A 17,467-nucleotide genomic window follows, 5' to 3' on the forward strand; every position below is an offset into this window, starting at 1 on the left:
TCCTTGTCTGACAAACCTCATGGGAGGTCTTTAATTTGAGCACCTAAATATGCCCCTCTCCTCTTTAACTAACAGCATATAAAGCAGACAGTGGAGATCATTCTCCTGTTTATTTCTATTTGATGTTTGGTACATTTTTGAACGACCTTCACTAATTTAGCTTTTATGTGTACTTTCTAAAGACTGGTCAGCCAGATTTTGGGGAGGGGCTAGGCAATTCACCTGAGTGAGTGTGGTCAGAAAGTGTGACGTTCTAGCACACAACCGGTCCATGTTTGAGTCCTAATTTAAGACCTGGGCTGGACAGTGCTCAAACTAAACTTCTGACACTTTTTAACATCAGCGATTGAGAGTCACCATGGCGGCAGAAGAGTTATTTCCAGCTATTACCTGAAATAATGGTGATTTAACACAAAATACATACAAAAAATTACATTTTATTTGCACCAATCAGGTGCAGGATTGTTTTTAAAGGGAGCTGTTGGAGGAACAATAGACGTCGCTTAAGAAATATTTGCTGCAAGTATAACAATATAATATTAATTAAAGTCGCAAGAGGTGATGAAGGCCCTCACACCTTCAGCTCTGCTTAGGTCTATGCAGCTACGACATCCCCCCGTGACTTCCCTGCCACAGCACTATTGCTCTTGGTTGCAACTGTGAGCTCACACAGGGTCCCTGGGCTTTCCATATAGGTGGTAATCATCTCCACCTCAGGTGCATTGGCCCCTAAAGTATGTCTAGTTTTTGTGTTAAATCCATACAAATGGAAGGATGCTTCTCAGATCAGGTAACTCCACATCTCCACTATGTGGCGCTCTGACTGTGGGTGGGTTGTCATGTGCAGTGGATGCATGTTCAAGATGGGGCTCTTGAAAACTTAAAAATATAAGTCAAAACAGTTTAGCATTACCGCAACTTCCTGTTTCATGGCCAGCGATTGAAATCTTACATAAATCCACTCTAATCATGGGGTGGTGATGCTTAGACCAGCTTTCAGCTGCAGTTTACCTGGACAGTGCTGGGGAGTTGAGCAGCTGATGGTATTGCCGCCTGCTTGTTTCATCCTTAACAGGAGAGATTGGGCTTGGCACACACACAGCAGGACCTAGTCCTGGCAACTAAAAGCTATTACATGCTACTTCCGCCTGGGAACAAATGGTGTCTCCCAACTGGCATCTTCTTGTGTTTTTCACTAACTTGCTTCTCATTTCACCCACTCATCACAGCACATGTTAATAGAACATATGATCATACAAAGGCATTTAGAAACTATTGTATCATAATGACCAGGTGTACAAAAAAAAGACTTGTTAGTCATTGCAATCTGTTATTATTCACATTTATTATGTTGTTTAGACATAAATAGGTTTGATGCAAACCACATTTTAATACTCCAAATTTTACCTGCAACTGAGTAGATTTTTTAGATAGTTACTTTAAAATTTTCACAGAAGAACTCCCCGCTTTTTTTTTTTTTTTTTTTTGACACAACTTTGTCTTGACACATTTCCAGTCATCTTTTTACTTCTGGCTTTATTTGTGTGAGAGCCACATCCTAAGACAACAGCGCCCCACTGTGGCTGTGGGATGTACTAACATTTACACTCATCAAAATCACAATGAGCTGAGACATGGGAGAAGTATCCAGTGACTTTGGCCAAGAACTGCTTTTACTGTGTTTATGAAATAGAAGTCATAAATAAAGTCTTATGCAACAGTCAAACAGGACAGTGTTGAACATACTTGATGTTTCACATGTTATGCTGTGATTAACAACATGACTACTGGCAGTCAGCACTAACTCAGACAAGAGATGAGAGAATTCGGTCAGAAACTCAGAGTAAGGTCCAGGTGGGCGATACACTAATGCTAAAAGGAATGGTTTCTCTGAATTCCATTTTGGATGAGATAAATAACCAGAAGGGATTTGGATGTCAGAGATCTGACATTTAACAAGTCACATTTGATCATTTTGTTGTTTTTTTTTTACATATTTGTATTTTTTAACTATAATAAGGTTTTTATTCCCTGATTTGGCTGTGCAAGTTTTTAATGTTTGTTTTTATTTTCTGTTAAAAGATTACAGGGGTTGGGTTGACACATCCAAAAAAACATATTATGAGATAAAAACTAGAGTCAGGACCACCAGAAGCTACTCCTTAAAAGAGTTTTAATGTTATATTTTGTGCACCAGCCCTTCTTCAGACAAAAAGTGGGCACGGGGACAACTACTAAAGGGGTTGCACATATGAAGATGTTTCTTTGACACTTTTTTTTCTTTATCTCAATCTCAATATTTAAATCACATGGAGTCAAAAAGTGAAAACTAGCCAAGATAAAATATCTGTAAATTTAAAAAAAAAAATCATCACACACACCCTTAGTCACACACACCACTAGCCAGATGGACTTGGAAACCCTGGAATCAAACCACTGACTTGCTCAACATCCTGAGATACTGATGCCACTTAATGTATTGAAACATATTTATTGGAAAACACAGACACTAGAAATAACGTGAGTTTAAAAAAAAAAAAAAAAAAAAAAAAGGTCATGTCTCAGGGTCAGGTGTGTTTATTTGTCTCTACAATAAGACTGCGGAGAAAAATACACGTCCCATTTAAGGCTAATTTTACTACAACTAAAATGACAGATTTACATAGTGATGCAGTTATCACATGAAACAGTTTCACAACAGTAATTAAAAACAATTCAGAGAAGAGGCCACCCCGTGTTACTGACTCACTTTCCTTTGTAGGTTCAGTTTCGGTTTTCTCTTGTGGATTAAATTCAACCTAGAAGACTGAAATTAACAGTAAGAGCCGCACTACATTGTTCAAATATGTACATGAATTACAGAGATGCTGTGAGTTTTCTGTGAAAGGCATCAGATGATGAGGTGCAGTGTGAACTTTCCATCATCAGCTCATGAGTGGCAGCAAGTCTGACAGTCTTCATACCGCAAATACAAAGATGAAACTACATGAAAGAAGATGTGACTGCTGTGATCCATTTGGCTGATCAGACCAGTTTGTGTGTATCGGCTATTTTCAGTGTTCACCAACCCAAACTTCAAAGTCTCTGCTCTCTGTCAGGCTGAACAAAAAGGTTGATATTAAATTATCCGTCTGCTTTCTGGGAAGATGGGAAAAGATTTGGGAATTGGGACTAAAATCCTGGGAAAAAAATAAAAGGTAATCTTCAGATTCCTGGTGGAAGTGATGTTTGTGAAGATGAGCTGATTAGTGGATGACCTCAATCATTTGATGGCGATTCCTGTGGTTCCCGATTGACTAAAATCAGAGAGTGTTTGGAGAATTTTTTCATTAAAAAAAAATTTTAAATATAAAAATGACAAAAAACAAACGATAGAAATGAAATGCAACATAATTCTTTAAAAGGCCTGTACCTTCCTCTCTTGCCTTCATGCGAGCAACAAAGTTGTAGCTTTTCGTCCTGCGATAGTTGTCATAAGGGTCATCCAGTGATACACCCACACCTTTGTACTGGTCCCATTTGTCCCTGATGTCTCCTCCTTTAATGGGATCTTGGATGCCCTGCTCTTTGGCCCCCAAACCACCCGAACCACTCCAACCTATGGACAATGTGAACATGAGAAAATGCATCTACGCATTTAAATAATGCATGATTAATAGAACCTTAGATTAACAATCAGGAAAGAAATGAAGAAGCACACCCATCTTCATCAGCAGCTGGTGGCCTTTATTCTCCTCTCCTAACCGGGAATCTGTAGGTAGTTTGGACGATGTCGTTCCCAACACAGCAGTGGACCTGTGGTGAGTAGGAGAGAATATTGTTACAGCAGCTGCTGCTTTAAGAAAAGCCTCTTTTCAAAAACTGTCCCGGTCACTTACGAAGGGGAGGCGCTTCTGGATTTGGCGCCACGGCGTCGCCTGGTAGGCGAACGTGAGCGTGATCTGGATCTGGAGCCAGAGCGACTTCGAGATGACCTGGACCGGCTCCTGGATCTAAAAGGAGTCAGGACAGGTTGTAACAATATTGAAGAAAACCAGATTTCACAAGTTTTTTCCTGTTGAAAGCAGAGGAAGAATAATTTTATAATAAATCAAACCTACAACAGCTGAACTGATTAAAACACATAACTAATCTGTCAGACCTGCTTGAAACAAACAGATGCATATTTATTAGCTGATGTCAAAGTCAGAACAGTACAAGTCAGAGGAGCAGCTGCCGATTTCCATCCTGAGCTTTCACCATCTGACTCTAATGAACTATGATGCGATGTTGCATCAGTCTGATCTCACAATATTCAGGGAGAAAGCATTACCCACGCTGATTAGCCCCTGGGTACCTGTATGAGCAAACAAAAATAGCTTAATGTAGTGGTGGGAAAATTTTTATCAAAAAAATCAAATTTTGGTATGTCTCGCTTCACAATTTTAAAATCGATTTTTTTTTTTTTTTTTGGTTAAAAAAAAAAATAAATTTTTTTTTTAAATAAATAAAAATAACCCATTATAAAAATGGTCTTTTTTAAAAAAAATTTTTTTAATTGTTTTTATTGATCTTTTTTACTCATTTTCTTGGGCATTATAGCAGCAGAATGATGGTCTGGCTACTGTGTTGTTTTTTTCCTAATTGAAATCAAGAAAAATGACGAGCAAAAAAGTTTTGTACATTTTTTTTGTTTGTTTTAATATACAAAAATTTGCTAAATTGAAGAATTGTGAGAAGTGCAATGTAAATCGAATCGGCACCCAAAAAAAAAGAAAATTGGAATGGAATTGAATCGGGATGAAAGCATATTGTCACAGCTGTAGCTTAATGCGAGATGCCTTCTTTTGTGTTGATAGGATGCAACTGTTTAAATTAAATCAAATTATCATGACTTAACCTAACAAACACAGATAACTTAAATACACTAAAATAACTATTTGCTGTAGATCTCTTTTAATAAATGGATTAGCACTAAGTTAACATAATAGTTCAGACGAAAGTCACCCACAGGTATCCAGTTAGTAATTTAATTGACTTTTGAGGAGGAACCAAACCAGTGAAACATCACAAAGGTTTTTTGCAGGACTCATTAACCTGTGGTGTTAACAACATTACATAGTAAAAACGGGATGTTCTGAACATGGAATAAATGACAGGTCACATCCATGTCACTGTCCTTCACCTGCTGGTCCGAATTACCACAACAACCTCATTCAATCAGTAACTGTAAAATCCTGATCCTGTGTCCTGATCTTGTGCTCATTCTTGGGACTAGACAATAAAAATCTGCTTTAGCCTTAAGTAGAGATGCACCTAAACCGATACCAATACCAATACCAAGCATGTGTACTCGCACTTGGTATTAATAAAAGTGTACTGATACCACAACAGATACCTGATACCACACTAGTCAAGCCAGCACAGATGTGTTTGATGACATGCTTCGGACATGTTTTAAGAGAAATAAATGCCTTGAATGTTAAAATTAAGACATTTTTTGTTACAGTAAAAGCTAGATCTTTGTTTCTAATTTGGCTAACAGCTGCTTAAATCCATACAAACCCTTTTTATGCCATTTCCAGCATTCTACTCTCAAGAAGTGACTTTTTACAACTTTTCCCTCACTTACTCCCATCGTCCCATCCTCTGACAAATGAATCATGTCAGTTATCTCCATGTAACATGTCAGTGGTTTCAATGTTCTCGCTGATCTGTGTGAGTGGTGTCTTTAGCACACAAACATAAGCATAAGTGCCAGACACATATGTGATGTGTGTGTGATATGAGCATGATGTAAGCATACAGACCTGGAACGTGAGTAGGAGCGAGATCGGCTGCGGGAGTGAGATGAACGAGACCGTGATCTGGATGACTTTGATGAGCGAGAACTGGAGCGAGAAGAAGACCTCCCTCGGCTGCGAGAACGACTCCTGGAGGCACTGCCCCCACGAGCGCTGGAAAACAATCCATAGAGAATTTGAAGGTTGAGAAAATAACACAGAGATGTTTAATACAGTTTGAAAAAATATTATGCAAGATCATTCCAACAAAAAGATAAGGAAGCCTTCTGGTATCGAGTAACCCACAAAAATATAGTAAAGCAGAAATTTTGATAACCAAATACAAAACCCAAATATGAGCTGTATGTTCTGAGGGTGAAAAAACAAACACCAACCTGTTTCGTTTCTCCTGATCCTTTTTCCTTTTGGCTCTCATCTTGGCCCTGAAGAACTCGTACAGGCCGTTTTGCTCCCACCCCTCACTGATGGAGTCAGACCACAACATTTAAGTCCATTTCTGGAGCATTTTTCATCAGATTACAGTAGCACTGCATAAACACTGCCTAAGTTTTATAGAACTGCTCTGACTGTGTGGCTTGCAAAGATGTGCTCCAGCTGATCAACACGATGTGCGGTGTTTAACTCTTCTACTTACATTATTCTTTGTGTTAAAACACAAAAGGGACTCAGCTCATTTTCATTTGGATAAGACTTGTTTTGAATAGGTAACTGAAGCCTTGTGCTATTTTTTTTTTTTTACTATTTACTTTTTTTTTTCTTTAATATTTAAGTGGAAATGGCAACTGGGAGGAGTCATCTGTCTCATTCTACTTTGTAACCAATCACCACGGTGTCAAATTTATAGGACAAAACACTGAACCAGTTCGAATACAGAGATGGCAATAAAGGTTAAAAATACTAGTTTAAAAAAAAAAAAAAAAAGACCAGTTTATCTTAAATCTCAAGTAATGGGCTCTGTATGTACACAATGAACACAAAGCTATACCATACAATATAGCATTTTATTTCAAACACAGTGCGGAGTTGTACCTGTTCCTGGGCCGATCATGGGAAGGAGGGCTGTAGAAAGCTTCTACGGCAGCAAGCAGTCGATCACTGGGTGGCATGGGAGGGGGCAGACGGATGTCTTTAGGGTCCAGTGGTTTGTAATCGCAGTCCTCAAGCTGTGAAGTTAACATTACAATGATCATGGGACATACAGGCTTTACAGAGACTTGTAAAGCCTTCACTTAAATTGTGTCTTAACACATTTATTAAAAGACTTACTTTGACCAATGGAGCCATGAGACCAGCCGGCAAATCAAAGTATGGTACATTGGGTACCAGACTTGGATCATCCTGAACTGGAGGCTGCCGATGACGCATGTGAGGAGAATGACCATTGAAGCCATGTGGGGGTGGGCCAAAATCTGGGTGTTGGCCTCCACCCCAGGGAGGATGATCAGCTCCTCCCATACTTGGTGGAGGAAGCCTCTGACTGGGGTGGTGATGGGGAGGAGGACCTGGCATGTCTGGCAAACAAAGTTGAGACAATTTAAAATTTCCCGATAAAACATAAAATGAACAAATTCAATACTATAACAGATGTTCACCAACCTCCAGGAAAATCTCCTTGGGGATAGTCAAAGCGATGAGGGGTGTATGGTCTGTCAAAGTGGTGTCTGGGAGGAAACTCTTCCTGCATGAAGCGCGGTGGGAAGCGTCCAAAACCATGTGGAGGGGGTGGCGGCTGGTTGAAAGGGGGTGGTTGTTGGTGGGGAGGGAAAGGTCCCCTGAAATGTGGTGGTCTCTATATAAATGCAAGATGGGCAGGACAGCCACTCATTAAAATAATTGCACACTATAAAAAAAAAAAATCACTTTACAATTCAGAATAAAGAAACACAAGCAAAGTGAGAACAGAGTCTAACGTCACATGCCTGCATGCGCGGAGGAAATGGGGGTTCCCTCTGACCCCAAGGAGGCTGGTCACCCTGGTTTCCCCATGGTGGCTGCTGCTCAAACGAATTCCATGACGGAGGGCCAGGGTCAGACCCACCTGGGCCAGTCCATGGGCCTCCTTCTCTTGGAGGACCTCCACTCCAGTTCCCTGGGTCTCTCTGCTCATTCCACATCCCCTCATGACTGTTCCATGGAGGGCAAGGTGGAGGGGGCTGGTTTGGGTCAAAAGGAGGCTAAGAAAATACAAAAGTTAGAAATGCTGTGTAATGCTGGGGTAATAAAAACAGTAAACAACTACAAAGGTATTTTGTCATCATCACATGCAGTGAGGAAGAACTTAGGACAAAACAAATGTGCTAATGCTTGTTGAAAAACATGTTGGTGAAACATTTTTGAAGATTGCACTGAATAAGTTTTACTTATACGCAGTATCTCTTACTATTTGCAGTTTATAATGAATTTACCTTCATATTCACTAGAACCTGTTATTCACCTCTTGTAGCAAAACAGTAAAAAGAAAAATCATAGTTTACTCATAGCTTTTTCTTTGCACAGAGGTGTCAGACACATCACTTCTTTAAAACTACAGACACACTGAGGAAGGTATGCTTCAAATTTATGTATGTGCATGTGTGTAAACACAAACACGTAGGTCTTTACCGGCTGGTTGGGGTTCCAGGGTCCAACATGCTGGGGGTCATACCATGCAGGTTTATTGGGAGGGATATCGGAGGGCCCACTGGAGCTATTTGAGTCCTGTGGCCTGGATGGAGCTCCATCAAAGTCCCCTGGGGGAGGACCTGACATGGGAGGCTTCCCATCTCCTACACACAATATAATGAAATCAGATATGTTGCTGGTTAACATGCAACACATTATTACTGGACCGTCAACAGTGGAACAAATGTCAAGACAACAGACACTTTTTAGGCAAACGATCAAACTCCAAGACAGTAAACAATAAATCCACCATTTTCATACCGATGGTCATTACCATTAACAACGCCAATGCTGTATAATTGTGTTTATGGAGTGTAGCTCTTCTTACCAGCTGGTGTCGTCATGGGTGGGGCTTTTTCTGGTTCAGCAGGGGTAGGAAGTGGTCCAACTGGGGCAGGTTGCTGCTGCTGTTTCAGAGTAGCAACAAATTCCTCATGCTGTGTCTTCAAATTCTGGATCTGCTGCTGGAATGCAAGCTGAATTGGCTGCACTGCTGCAGCGTACTCCGTTATCAGGGACGCCTGAAAACATAAGAATGTCATCAATATGGATTCAATGACAACTACCAAGGGCTTTCTTTTTTTTTCTTCCAAAATTAGGAATTCACCGGCATCCTACATGAATAAATATATAAAGTAAGGTTACCCTGACCAAGGTTTTTTGTTCCTGATACAGATCTGAGCATGTCAGATTGAATATCTGCAGATACTTTGTCTCAATCTGTTGTAATGTTCTGCGCAACAGATTCTACATAGGTAGAACATTTAAGTACAAAACCAAAGAGCAGCTGTGCTTGCATTATTTTTTTAAGATCGCTTTCTTGTGACAATGACATATACATCTTGTTACTCAAGATAACATATATATAAATATATATATATATTATATATATATACATTGTGTATTTACATTGTTTCCCTGAACCATGCATTACATACATGCATGGAGTCACTATTGTTCTGCAAGATCCCAACACTAAGAAACCACACTATACAACTTTTTTTTATAACACACAAGCTATTTGGAATGTGCACCATGGTTGATTCAGCAAAGACACCAAGGAGGACAGAGAGAAAGTGACAGAACAATAGATAAGACAACAGTAAACATCAGACTGGCTACTATTGGCTGGAGAGAGCTCAGGGAAGACAGTAAGTAAGGTAAATACTAAATTAGCATTTGTTACGAGGTGCCAAAGTGAGAAAATCTGACAAAGCTCATTGCAGCTTTAAGACACAAAACATATCAATACTACTAATTCATGGAAAAGATGCTAATAAGCTTCACCCACAGTTAAGGCTCTCCAGATTTCCTGCATGTCTGTAAGCTAACTCAGCTTTACTAGTCATCAATACTGAGATGGCCAACACAAATGTTTATTAGTCAAATTTGTGAAACAGCTTTTGGAAAACAAAAACTAATGTCTTTTAGAAATTCTAACATAAGAGTTGTCGTCTGTATGTTTGTTTTTTAGCTTTCAAAAGCTTTTTTTTTTTAAAGCTTTTTTCTTTTTTTTTTTTTGTTTTTTAGATGGATTTTAAAATTAGGCAGGTTTATTTGTATAGCACAATTCCACAACACAGGGATTCAAAGTGCTGTACACAAACATTTAAACATGATAAACTTAGAAGAATAATTTAAAATTAAAACCAAAAGAGAAAAGGAAAACGAAAAGGAAAAGGAAAGAACAGTTGAGTGCCCCTTTGCCCTATGACTGATCCGAGCCCTATTCCACAGACCTGGTACTGGCCAAGGCCCAATGCTGGATTCTGAAGCTGCTGAATGGTCTCCTCATCAAAGTAGCCATTCTTCTCCCAGAGCTGCAAGAGCTGAAAGGAACGGAGAGATGACAAAAAAAAAGACAGAAACAATGATCAAATTGTCAAAGCTTCTAATAACAGTGAGTGATGTATACTGAAACTATGAATCATATTCAGCATCTGACAATTAAACTCTTTAGATCCCTTTAAATTGCAAAAACTGTATACTAGTGGTTACCCTGGTGATCTTCTGTTGTTTCTCTTCCTCCACAGCAAGAAAGCTGGTGCAGTAAATAGGAACAACAACTTTCTGCAGCGCTGCCAACAAATCCTTCTGCTGCTTCCGCTGACTGTAAGGAGCCATTAAAACACACACTGTGTCACAAAAACAGTATATTGATGCATAATGCAGGCCAATCTCAAGCTTATGTACACAGGAATTGTTTCAATGGGCAACCAAGAATTACAAGCTCAATTTCATGATAGTAAGTACCGTTTGATTTCCCCTCCATATTCTATGCTGATATCTTCAACAAACATCCACCCAAACACCAAGATGAGCAATTTACATTCAAGAGCGCAAAGCTATCCAGGCTGGGACTGTCTGATAGCTGTAAGTAACAACATTCGTTGGATGAAGAGAGGACATTGCGATATACCAGTGATGGAGAACGTCATTGGTCAAATAGATGAGGTGTAGGCGGAGCTCAAAATGTGAGCCATCAACAGTGATACGGTTGCGAAGATGTGATGCCATCAGTTCACAGTGCTGTGGAGTCTTGGCATTATTGAACATCCAGTTCTTACCAGCCTGAGGGGGAAAAATATTAAAAGTGATGTAAACCTTTTTTAGGGCTCTCCATAACGAAAACTTGATAAATCATGATGACAACATGCTTACCGAGATAGCATCTTTGGTGCAGGTGTCTATGATAGGTTGCAGCAGGTTGTCAAACTCTGTGATGTCCAACTGAGTTTCCAGCAGGAGTTTCTGAGTCTGTTGCTCCATCGCCAAAGCAATGGCTGCAGTCACTTGTTCCTTCCAGAATAAAAAAAAAAGCATCCACATGGATTGATACATTTACAAAACAAATAAAAATAAATAAAGACCTTCCCCTACTCTTGTGATGTTTGTTAAAGTTAAGCTATAACAACGGGGATGTTCCTATTGCTCGGCTACTTCCGGTACACAAAGCAGTGATCAAACAGACCAAAATGGATAATGTTGTGCAAGGCAGAGGTAAGATGTTATCGGAGTATTTCCACTTCTGATACAAGTTCGTCTCTAGATAGCTTATAGAAGTTGATCTACGTCATGACATAAATTCTTCCAAATTATCCAAAGTCTAGATGGACCACAGCATGATTTAAATATCCTCTGAGTTAAGCTTTGAATTGGAGAAATGCTATTTGGTTTACCGGTAGTCCACAATACTCGAAAGTCTCTGATGCTTCAAACAAACTTCAACACCATCAGGCAGATGAAAACATGGAAAAACTTTGGAAGCCTATAATTCTGTGTGTGAATGGGCGAAAGCCGTTGAGATTAAGACCCTTCATAACAAACTCAGCATCGTTTCTGCTTGTGTAAGAACACATTTTAGTATTTTAATAGCATAATTGCTACATGTGTTGGTATTAAACTAAGACCAACTGTTTCATTATTGTGTCATAGATTCTTTGTGGTGGCACAGTCTACATTTTAAATATTTCTAGGACATCCTGACAAAAAAAGTCTAAAACATAAACTCATGTTAAAAATAGCTCAACTTACAATCTTAGCAAGTAAAGCAACTATAGCCCAACACGGGTTTTAATTTACTCAAAATACAAGTTTGCATGACAATTTTCTATATAGATCCTTGTCTTGCTTGTCATTTTAATGGCTGTACGAAAAACCTGTAACAAAGCACAATTAGTTTATGGAACAGCCGAAAACGACCAAAACATAGGAAGTTTTGAAGACATTAAGAGCATGCTCATGTTTGACCCGTAGCCCACCACCACAACTCACTGCCAGCCATTGCTACAGCGGAGAGCCACATACTGCTGGTGTTTTGGAGCATTATGGCTCATATTTCAGGACTGCGTAAAGTTGAGTTTTCAGACAGCAGATGTGGAGGGTGGATTTAGCTGTGTGTGTGTGTGTGTGTGTCGGGGTGTCTTCAGGGTACGCATTCAGAGCTCATTCTTACATGTTGGGTGTGTGTTGGGTGCATTTGGCGCGTATTCAGAGAGCACATTTTGGGGACATTCTGATGTGTGCACCCAGCCAAATCGGCTTTCTGTAAAGAGGAACTTACATAACCTCAAAAGGCGTCTTTTTGTGCCTTAGCAGTGATTCAGAAAGAAATCACAAGACATCTTTAGCACCCAATGAGTTAATCCCCCTGCTGACGCTTGAGTTACTAGAATACTCATATGGTATTCAAATATTTTATTTAAATATTTAAATACCATTGGATGTACCATTTCCCTTTTGCCGTGTACCTGTCTGAGTGAGTGTAGGTGCTGCTCTTGCTGCTGCAGACTCCACTGGCTCTGCTGAATCAGCTCATCAATAGAGGGTGCAGCTGGTGGAGGGATTGGAGGTGGGCCAATCATCGGTATGGGTGGAGGAGGGATGTCAACTACATCCTTGGCACCTGGGTTGTACATATCTACAAATACAACAGAAAGAAGCACAAATCTGATGTTTTAGAAAAATAGATGAATAGAGGATCTGAAAGTAATAATGCTAAGATTATGAAGATGACCAACAACAATGAGGTATTTCAATAATCCAATGATGGGCAAGGCATTTCATTGACAGTTTCAATCAGAATGGTCTCCAGTGTGTAAAGTAAGATGATTTACAAATGGAAAGACGAACAGTTTGATTAACAAAACTTAAGAAATGCAGGCAACACATACAAAAGAAAAGTCCCCAACTAGCTCTGCTCATAAATGATCACAAGCGCCAAAGTTTGCAAACACAAAACAGAAATCATAGCCAGTGCAAGTGAAATGTTGATGGAATCTTCATTTTTTCCAGAGAATTGACACAATTATGAAGATTTTAGTAAAACCCCAAACAAAGCTGTTCCCAGGCCACATATTCCAGAGACAAACAGATGAAACAATTAGCCCTTGTTCATCAACAGGTAACCAGACTCTTTCATCTGCTTTTCTGGACAAAGCTAATAGCATGACAGATGATTTTAATCGACTGCATCAGAAAGATTTGGTGGACATGTGTTCAAACAGTAAAAAGTCAAGACGGAAACATGAGTATGAAAATTGCAAATGAAAAAGCTCCCAAGCATACATGAGGTAATGTCTGGTAACATTTACATAAATTATCTCTTTTTCATGAACAAAAGTTAGAACTGAAATTTTAAATTCATCAAATAAATCTGACTACAAATAAATACCTTCACATTTAAACTCATCCCCATCGCGGGTAGAGGGATCTAAGTGGAGAAAAGCAAACTTTAATGAATTTCAATGGTAGCACAGAAGAACTGCATGCAAACCTGGACAATACTGTACTTTTAACAAGCAGTTTATCACATTACCTACTAATCACCACAATGCAATTGTAGCTGATATAAGGCTTTAAATAGCTTTACTAATTTATTTATATATGGGGAGGAAAAAAAATACATCTAAAAACTAATTTATTCCTCAAAAAACTGCTGCTGCATATTCAAAATGAAATTTGTTCTTCAGCTTAGCATTTTGTACTTTTTCACCTTTCCTTTATGCTCGGGAAATGTCCGGTTCATACTGCAAAGCTCCAATCATTCCAGCATTTATGTGTACAGTATTGTAGGTTTTTGTTGTCATCAATCCAGGTGAGATTACTATGTCTGATTTGACAGTTTTTCTTGATGGATGTTTGTTTTTAGCTCTTATATTGAGCCTTACAGGGACCTACATATTACAAAAAGGTAGGCCATTTGCTTGTAGTTGTATGGAGCTGCCCCCTCTGAGGATCTTTCACAGTCATGACTGTGTAACCATGCATTAAACACTGTAGGCCACGATCATTGACAGCTGCTTCATTTGAGCTGTCAGATGTTTACGAGTACAGTCAATTGTTTTTTAAGCTTGTAATGTGTACTATATTCTGTACAGTGGTGGTCAACTCCGCTCCTACATGATTAGCAGTTCTACAAGTGTTCAGTTTCCCTGCTACAACACACCTGACTCAAATCAATGGCTAATTAGCAGACTTGTACAGAGTTTGACGTCAAGCTCTGCACAAGTCTACTAATTAAGTCTGATATGTGTCAGGTGTGTTTCAGCAGAAAAACTCAACACTTGCAGGACTGCAGCTCTCAAGAACCCGAGTTGGCAAGCCCAGTTCTAGAGTGATACTTGGATTTTGCAACTATGCTAGTGGAAATAATTTTTTCTAGAAGACTGCTGTGTTCAGCACTCAGGCCCACTTGGCTTAGAAAATTGGTATTACAGGATGTTTCTGTCTCTTATATACTCATCCAGTTGGCAGATGTGAATCTTTATATTGAGATTTTCAGTGTGAATTCTTTGTTCTGTTTTTTGGGAAAGTTTATTTTCATCTTTGTGTACAGGATGATAAAACACTCTTGGCTCTGACCATAGACCAGGGGTAAGCAACTTCAATCTGAAAGAACTTCAGTTCTGCAAGTCTTAGATGCTTTCAACACACTTGAACATGCTTAACCTCACCCTAACTGATCAACCTAGATTATCTACCAAAATATTCAATGCGCCACATATGGATCCGGGAATGTTTGGAACTAAGACACTAATCACCTTCATCAGGGAGTTAATCAATACTAACTCCAAGCGAGTTGGACAGTTTACTATTGTGTTTAGCATCTACCAAGGAGATGTTCAGTACCCATTTCTGGTCTGTATAGGCCTAAATCGCCACATAATCTCAAAAAGTAGATATGGAAACAGAGGTGGACTCATCAGTCACCACCTTCACAAAGATGAAAATGATTCGCTTATCAGAGGTGTAGAAAGTAGAATTTCTGTCTAGCAGCTCTTTCCAACCAGTCAGGTGAATTTAATTAGCTCAGCTCCACTGCATGGTAGATGAGCCTGTTAGTGAAAACACCTGCTTTAAATACATCCATAAATAAAAAAAAAAAACATGGCAGGAATTCCACCTTGTTTTTACTTCTACTTTATACACCTCTGTTTATCATCCACCTTCGCACATCTACAGCAACAATAGTGAGACATCATGCAGACTAAGTAACTGGCTTCATGGAGGCAAAAGAGGAAGATGATCAGGACTGTGGGAGTGAGGTTACCAGAAAGCAGGATAGTAGACAAAGGACAGCTATGAGTGCAGTCATGATCAAAAAGAAAGTCCACCCTCTTATAGGTATGAGGTTTAAAGGGATATGACTTAAAAATTCATAAATCATTTGATCTTCTCCAGGTCTTAAAATTATGGTTAATCCATTCTCAAACTAATGATCCAGATTATGTTTGTTATAATGTATTTGACTTTAAATGTAACTTTTCAACTTGTACTCTTTTAAACCCCTTAATTTTAAGTTGACTGCTCATCTGCTAGAACAATGAAATTTCATTTTTCTTCTGTGCATACGACAAATCTTGGAACCTTTCCATCATCACTTATTAAATAAAAACTAAACGTCAGAGGCAGTGTTCGAAAAACTAAGTCCACTTCATGATTCAGCAAGTGCTTCGGTCCATTGAGGTTTGCAGCATGTTTTTGCACAGCTTATTATGAGACAGAACTTAACTGAGTTAGTTGAGATTGATACAGTACACCTCCATGTGACCATGATTGATCCCTGATCTCTTCCCTGGAATGTATCATCAAGAAACTGAGAAAGCAGCTGATAATTACTCATCTGCAGAGGGTATACTTTCTTTTTACTGTTATAAATTTGTGCAACATTGAATCAAACCTAACTTTTGCATGTAAGCATATTAGTCCAACTGGAAAAGTATTAAATTGAAGGTCTTGATGCGTTTTCTTATCTCAAATCACAGGTCTACTGTACACACTATGGTACTTTAACTCTATGGTACGTTCAGAGAAATGTATAAGTTAAGCTTTAAGGGACATTAACATAAACAGTACACATGTAAATGACTGAAAGCTGTTGCTTTAACATTTTAAGGAATATTCATAGTTTTGTGCATCTCATATATAACGTATCCTGTATAAAATTATTTTAAAATTCTGTAAAAACTGTTTTTGTGGTGGACTGCCCATTTGACTACATACGCTGTTGTTGCTCCATAGCAAGCTTGCACTTGTAGTAGCTGAAGTATTCTCCTCCAAACAGGAAGGAGAACTTTGGGTTGTCCTTCTGTTTCTCCATTGTCATCTTTTCAAACTCCGGCCCATTTCGAGCAACAAACTGGGCTAGCTTGTCAATCACATTCCTCAGTTCTTGATCTGAAACAGAAAAAGAAGAGGACAAAATAACATATGTATAAAAATGTAGTGCAACTAAGCTGTGAAAGTGATTTATCAAAGTTAACTTTATTTTTAAACTGACGAAACATTAGAGATATTATGAAACTTTGCCACCATAAAGTTTCTGCAGTGCATTTCCAGAAACTCTGTCATGATTTATTCAATAGCAATAAAAGGACAATCGTTCAGTTATTATAATTGCTTGATTTGTTATTTTTCCTTTTAGTCTAAAAGGATCTCTGGATAGCGCATTATAGTAAAAGCTATGTTTTAACAGCCAGGATTGTTCCAGACATCGCAGGAAACAGTCACCAGACCGGTTTGTGTGTCTGATGCTCCCGCTAGCGTCTCAGGTATTCATCTACCAGAAAATTCAGCCGCTCTGGAAGTTATCTAACTTTACTAAACAAAGGCTTCAAAACCACAACCAATTTACTGTGATCACTCCAGTTTTCCAGCATTATTTGCGTTATTGCAGAGGAAACGTCTGGACAAAACACTGGTTCAGCTAACGTTAGCCCGGATGCTACACACGATGCTAACGCTAGCTAAGGAGCAGATAGCATGGCTATTTGCTATCATCCACTGAGAAGAATAAGGCAAGATTACTCACCCTCGGGCGGGGTAGGGATATCCATGTTGGATTCCTTTTCCGGCGAAACGCTGAGCAGGCCTACGTACTTTGTTATATTATATTATTCACTAACTGGTCCCTAAAGTAATAAAAGTACACTAGCGTCGCCGCTGCAATACACCGGAAGTACTATTCAGAAGCAGCGCGAGCGCCGCTGAAAATGTGCTGTGTTGTTTACATACAGTGCCAC

At 39.1% G+C, this 17,467-nt stretch overlaps 1 protein-coding gene across 2 annotated transcripts; it reads right to left on the minus strand.

The window, feature by feature from the left end:
- Positions 1–1,478: 1,478 nt before the first annotated feature.
- cherp (calcium homeostasis endoplasmic reticulum protein) lies at positions 1,479–17,392 on the minus strand. Of its 2 annotated transcripts, XM_079245136.1 has the most exons (20): positions 17,257–17,392; positions 16,449–16,622; positions 13,618–13,656; positions 12,695–12,864; positions 11,106–11,243; positions 10,864–11,015; positions 10,443–10,554; positions 10,184–10,273; positions 8,773–8,965; positions 8,385–8,548; positions 7,703–7,957; positions 7,380–7,572; positions 7,050–7,294; positions 6,813–6,946; positions 6,158–6,244; positions 5,790–5,936; positions 3,879–3,992; positions 3,701–3,795; positions 3,413–3,598; positions 1,479–3,296 (listed from the first exon to the last, which is right to left on the minus strand). In XM_079245136.1, exons 1-20 carry the CDS (start codon positions 17,279–17,281, stop codon positions 3,259–3,261), a joined length of 2,751 nt encoding a protein of 916 aa, XP_079101262.1. In that variant the 5' UTR covers positions 17,282–17,392; the 3' UTR covers positions 1,479–3,258. The 2 variants fall into 2 exon arrangements, with proteins under 2 accessions (XP_079101262.1, XP_079101263.1); XM_079245137.1 differs by lacking the exon at positions 13,618–13,656.
- Between the last annotated feature and the right edge of the window lie 75 nt (positions 17,393–17,467).

The sequence above is a fragment of the Telmatherina bonti genome (genome assembly GCF_933228915.1).
Source record: "Telmatherina bonti genome assembly, chromosome: 8".
Lineage (NCBI taxonomy): Eukaryota > Metazoa > Chordata > Actinopteri > Atheriniformes > Telmatherinidae > Telmatherina > Telmatherina bonti.

Coding starts and splice junctions, on each gene's coding strand:
- cherp (XM_079245136.1), bottom strand. CDS start 17,281: ATGGATATCCCTACCCCGCCCGAGG. Junction 6,947..7,049: donor TCATGGCTCCATTGGTCAAA/GTAAGTCTTTTA, acceptor TTAACTTCACAG/CTTGAGGACTGCGATTACAA. Junction 3,599..3,700: donor CCAGCTGCTGATGAAGATGG/GTGTGCTTCTTC, acceptor CATTGTCCATAG/GTTGGAGTGGTTCGGGTGGT.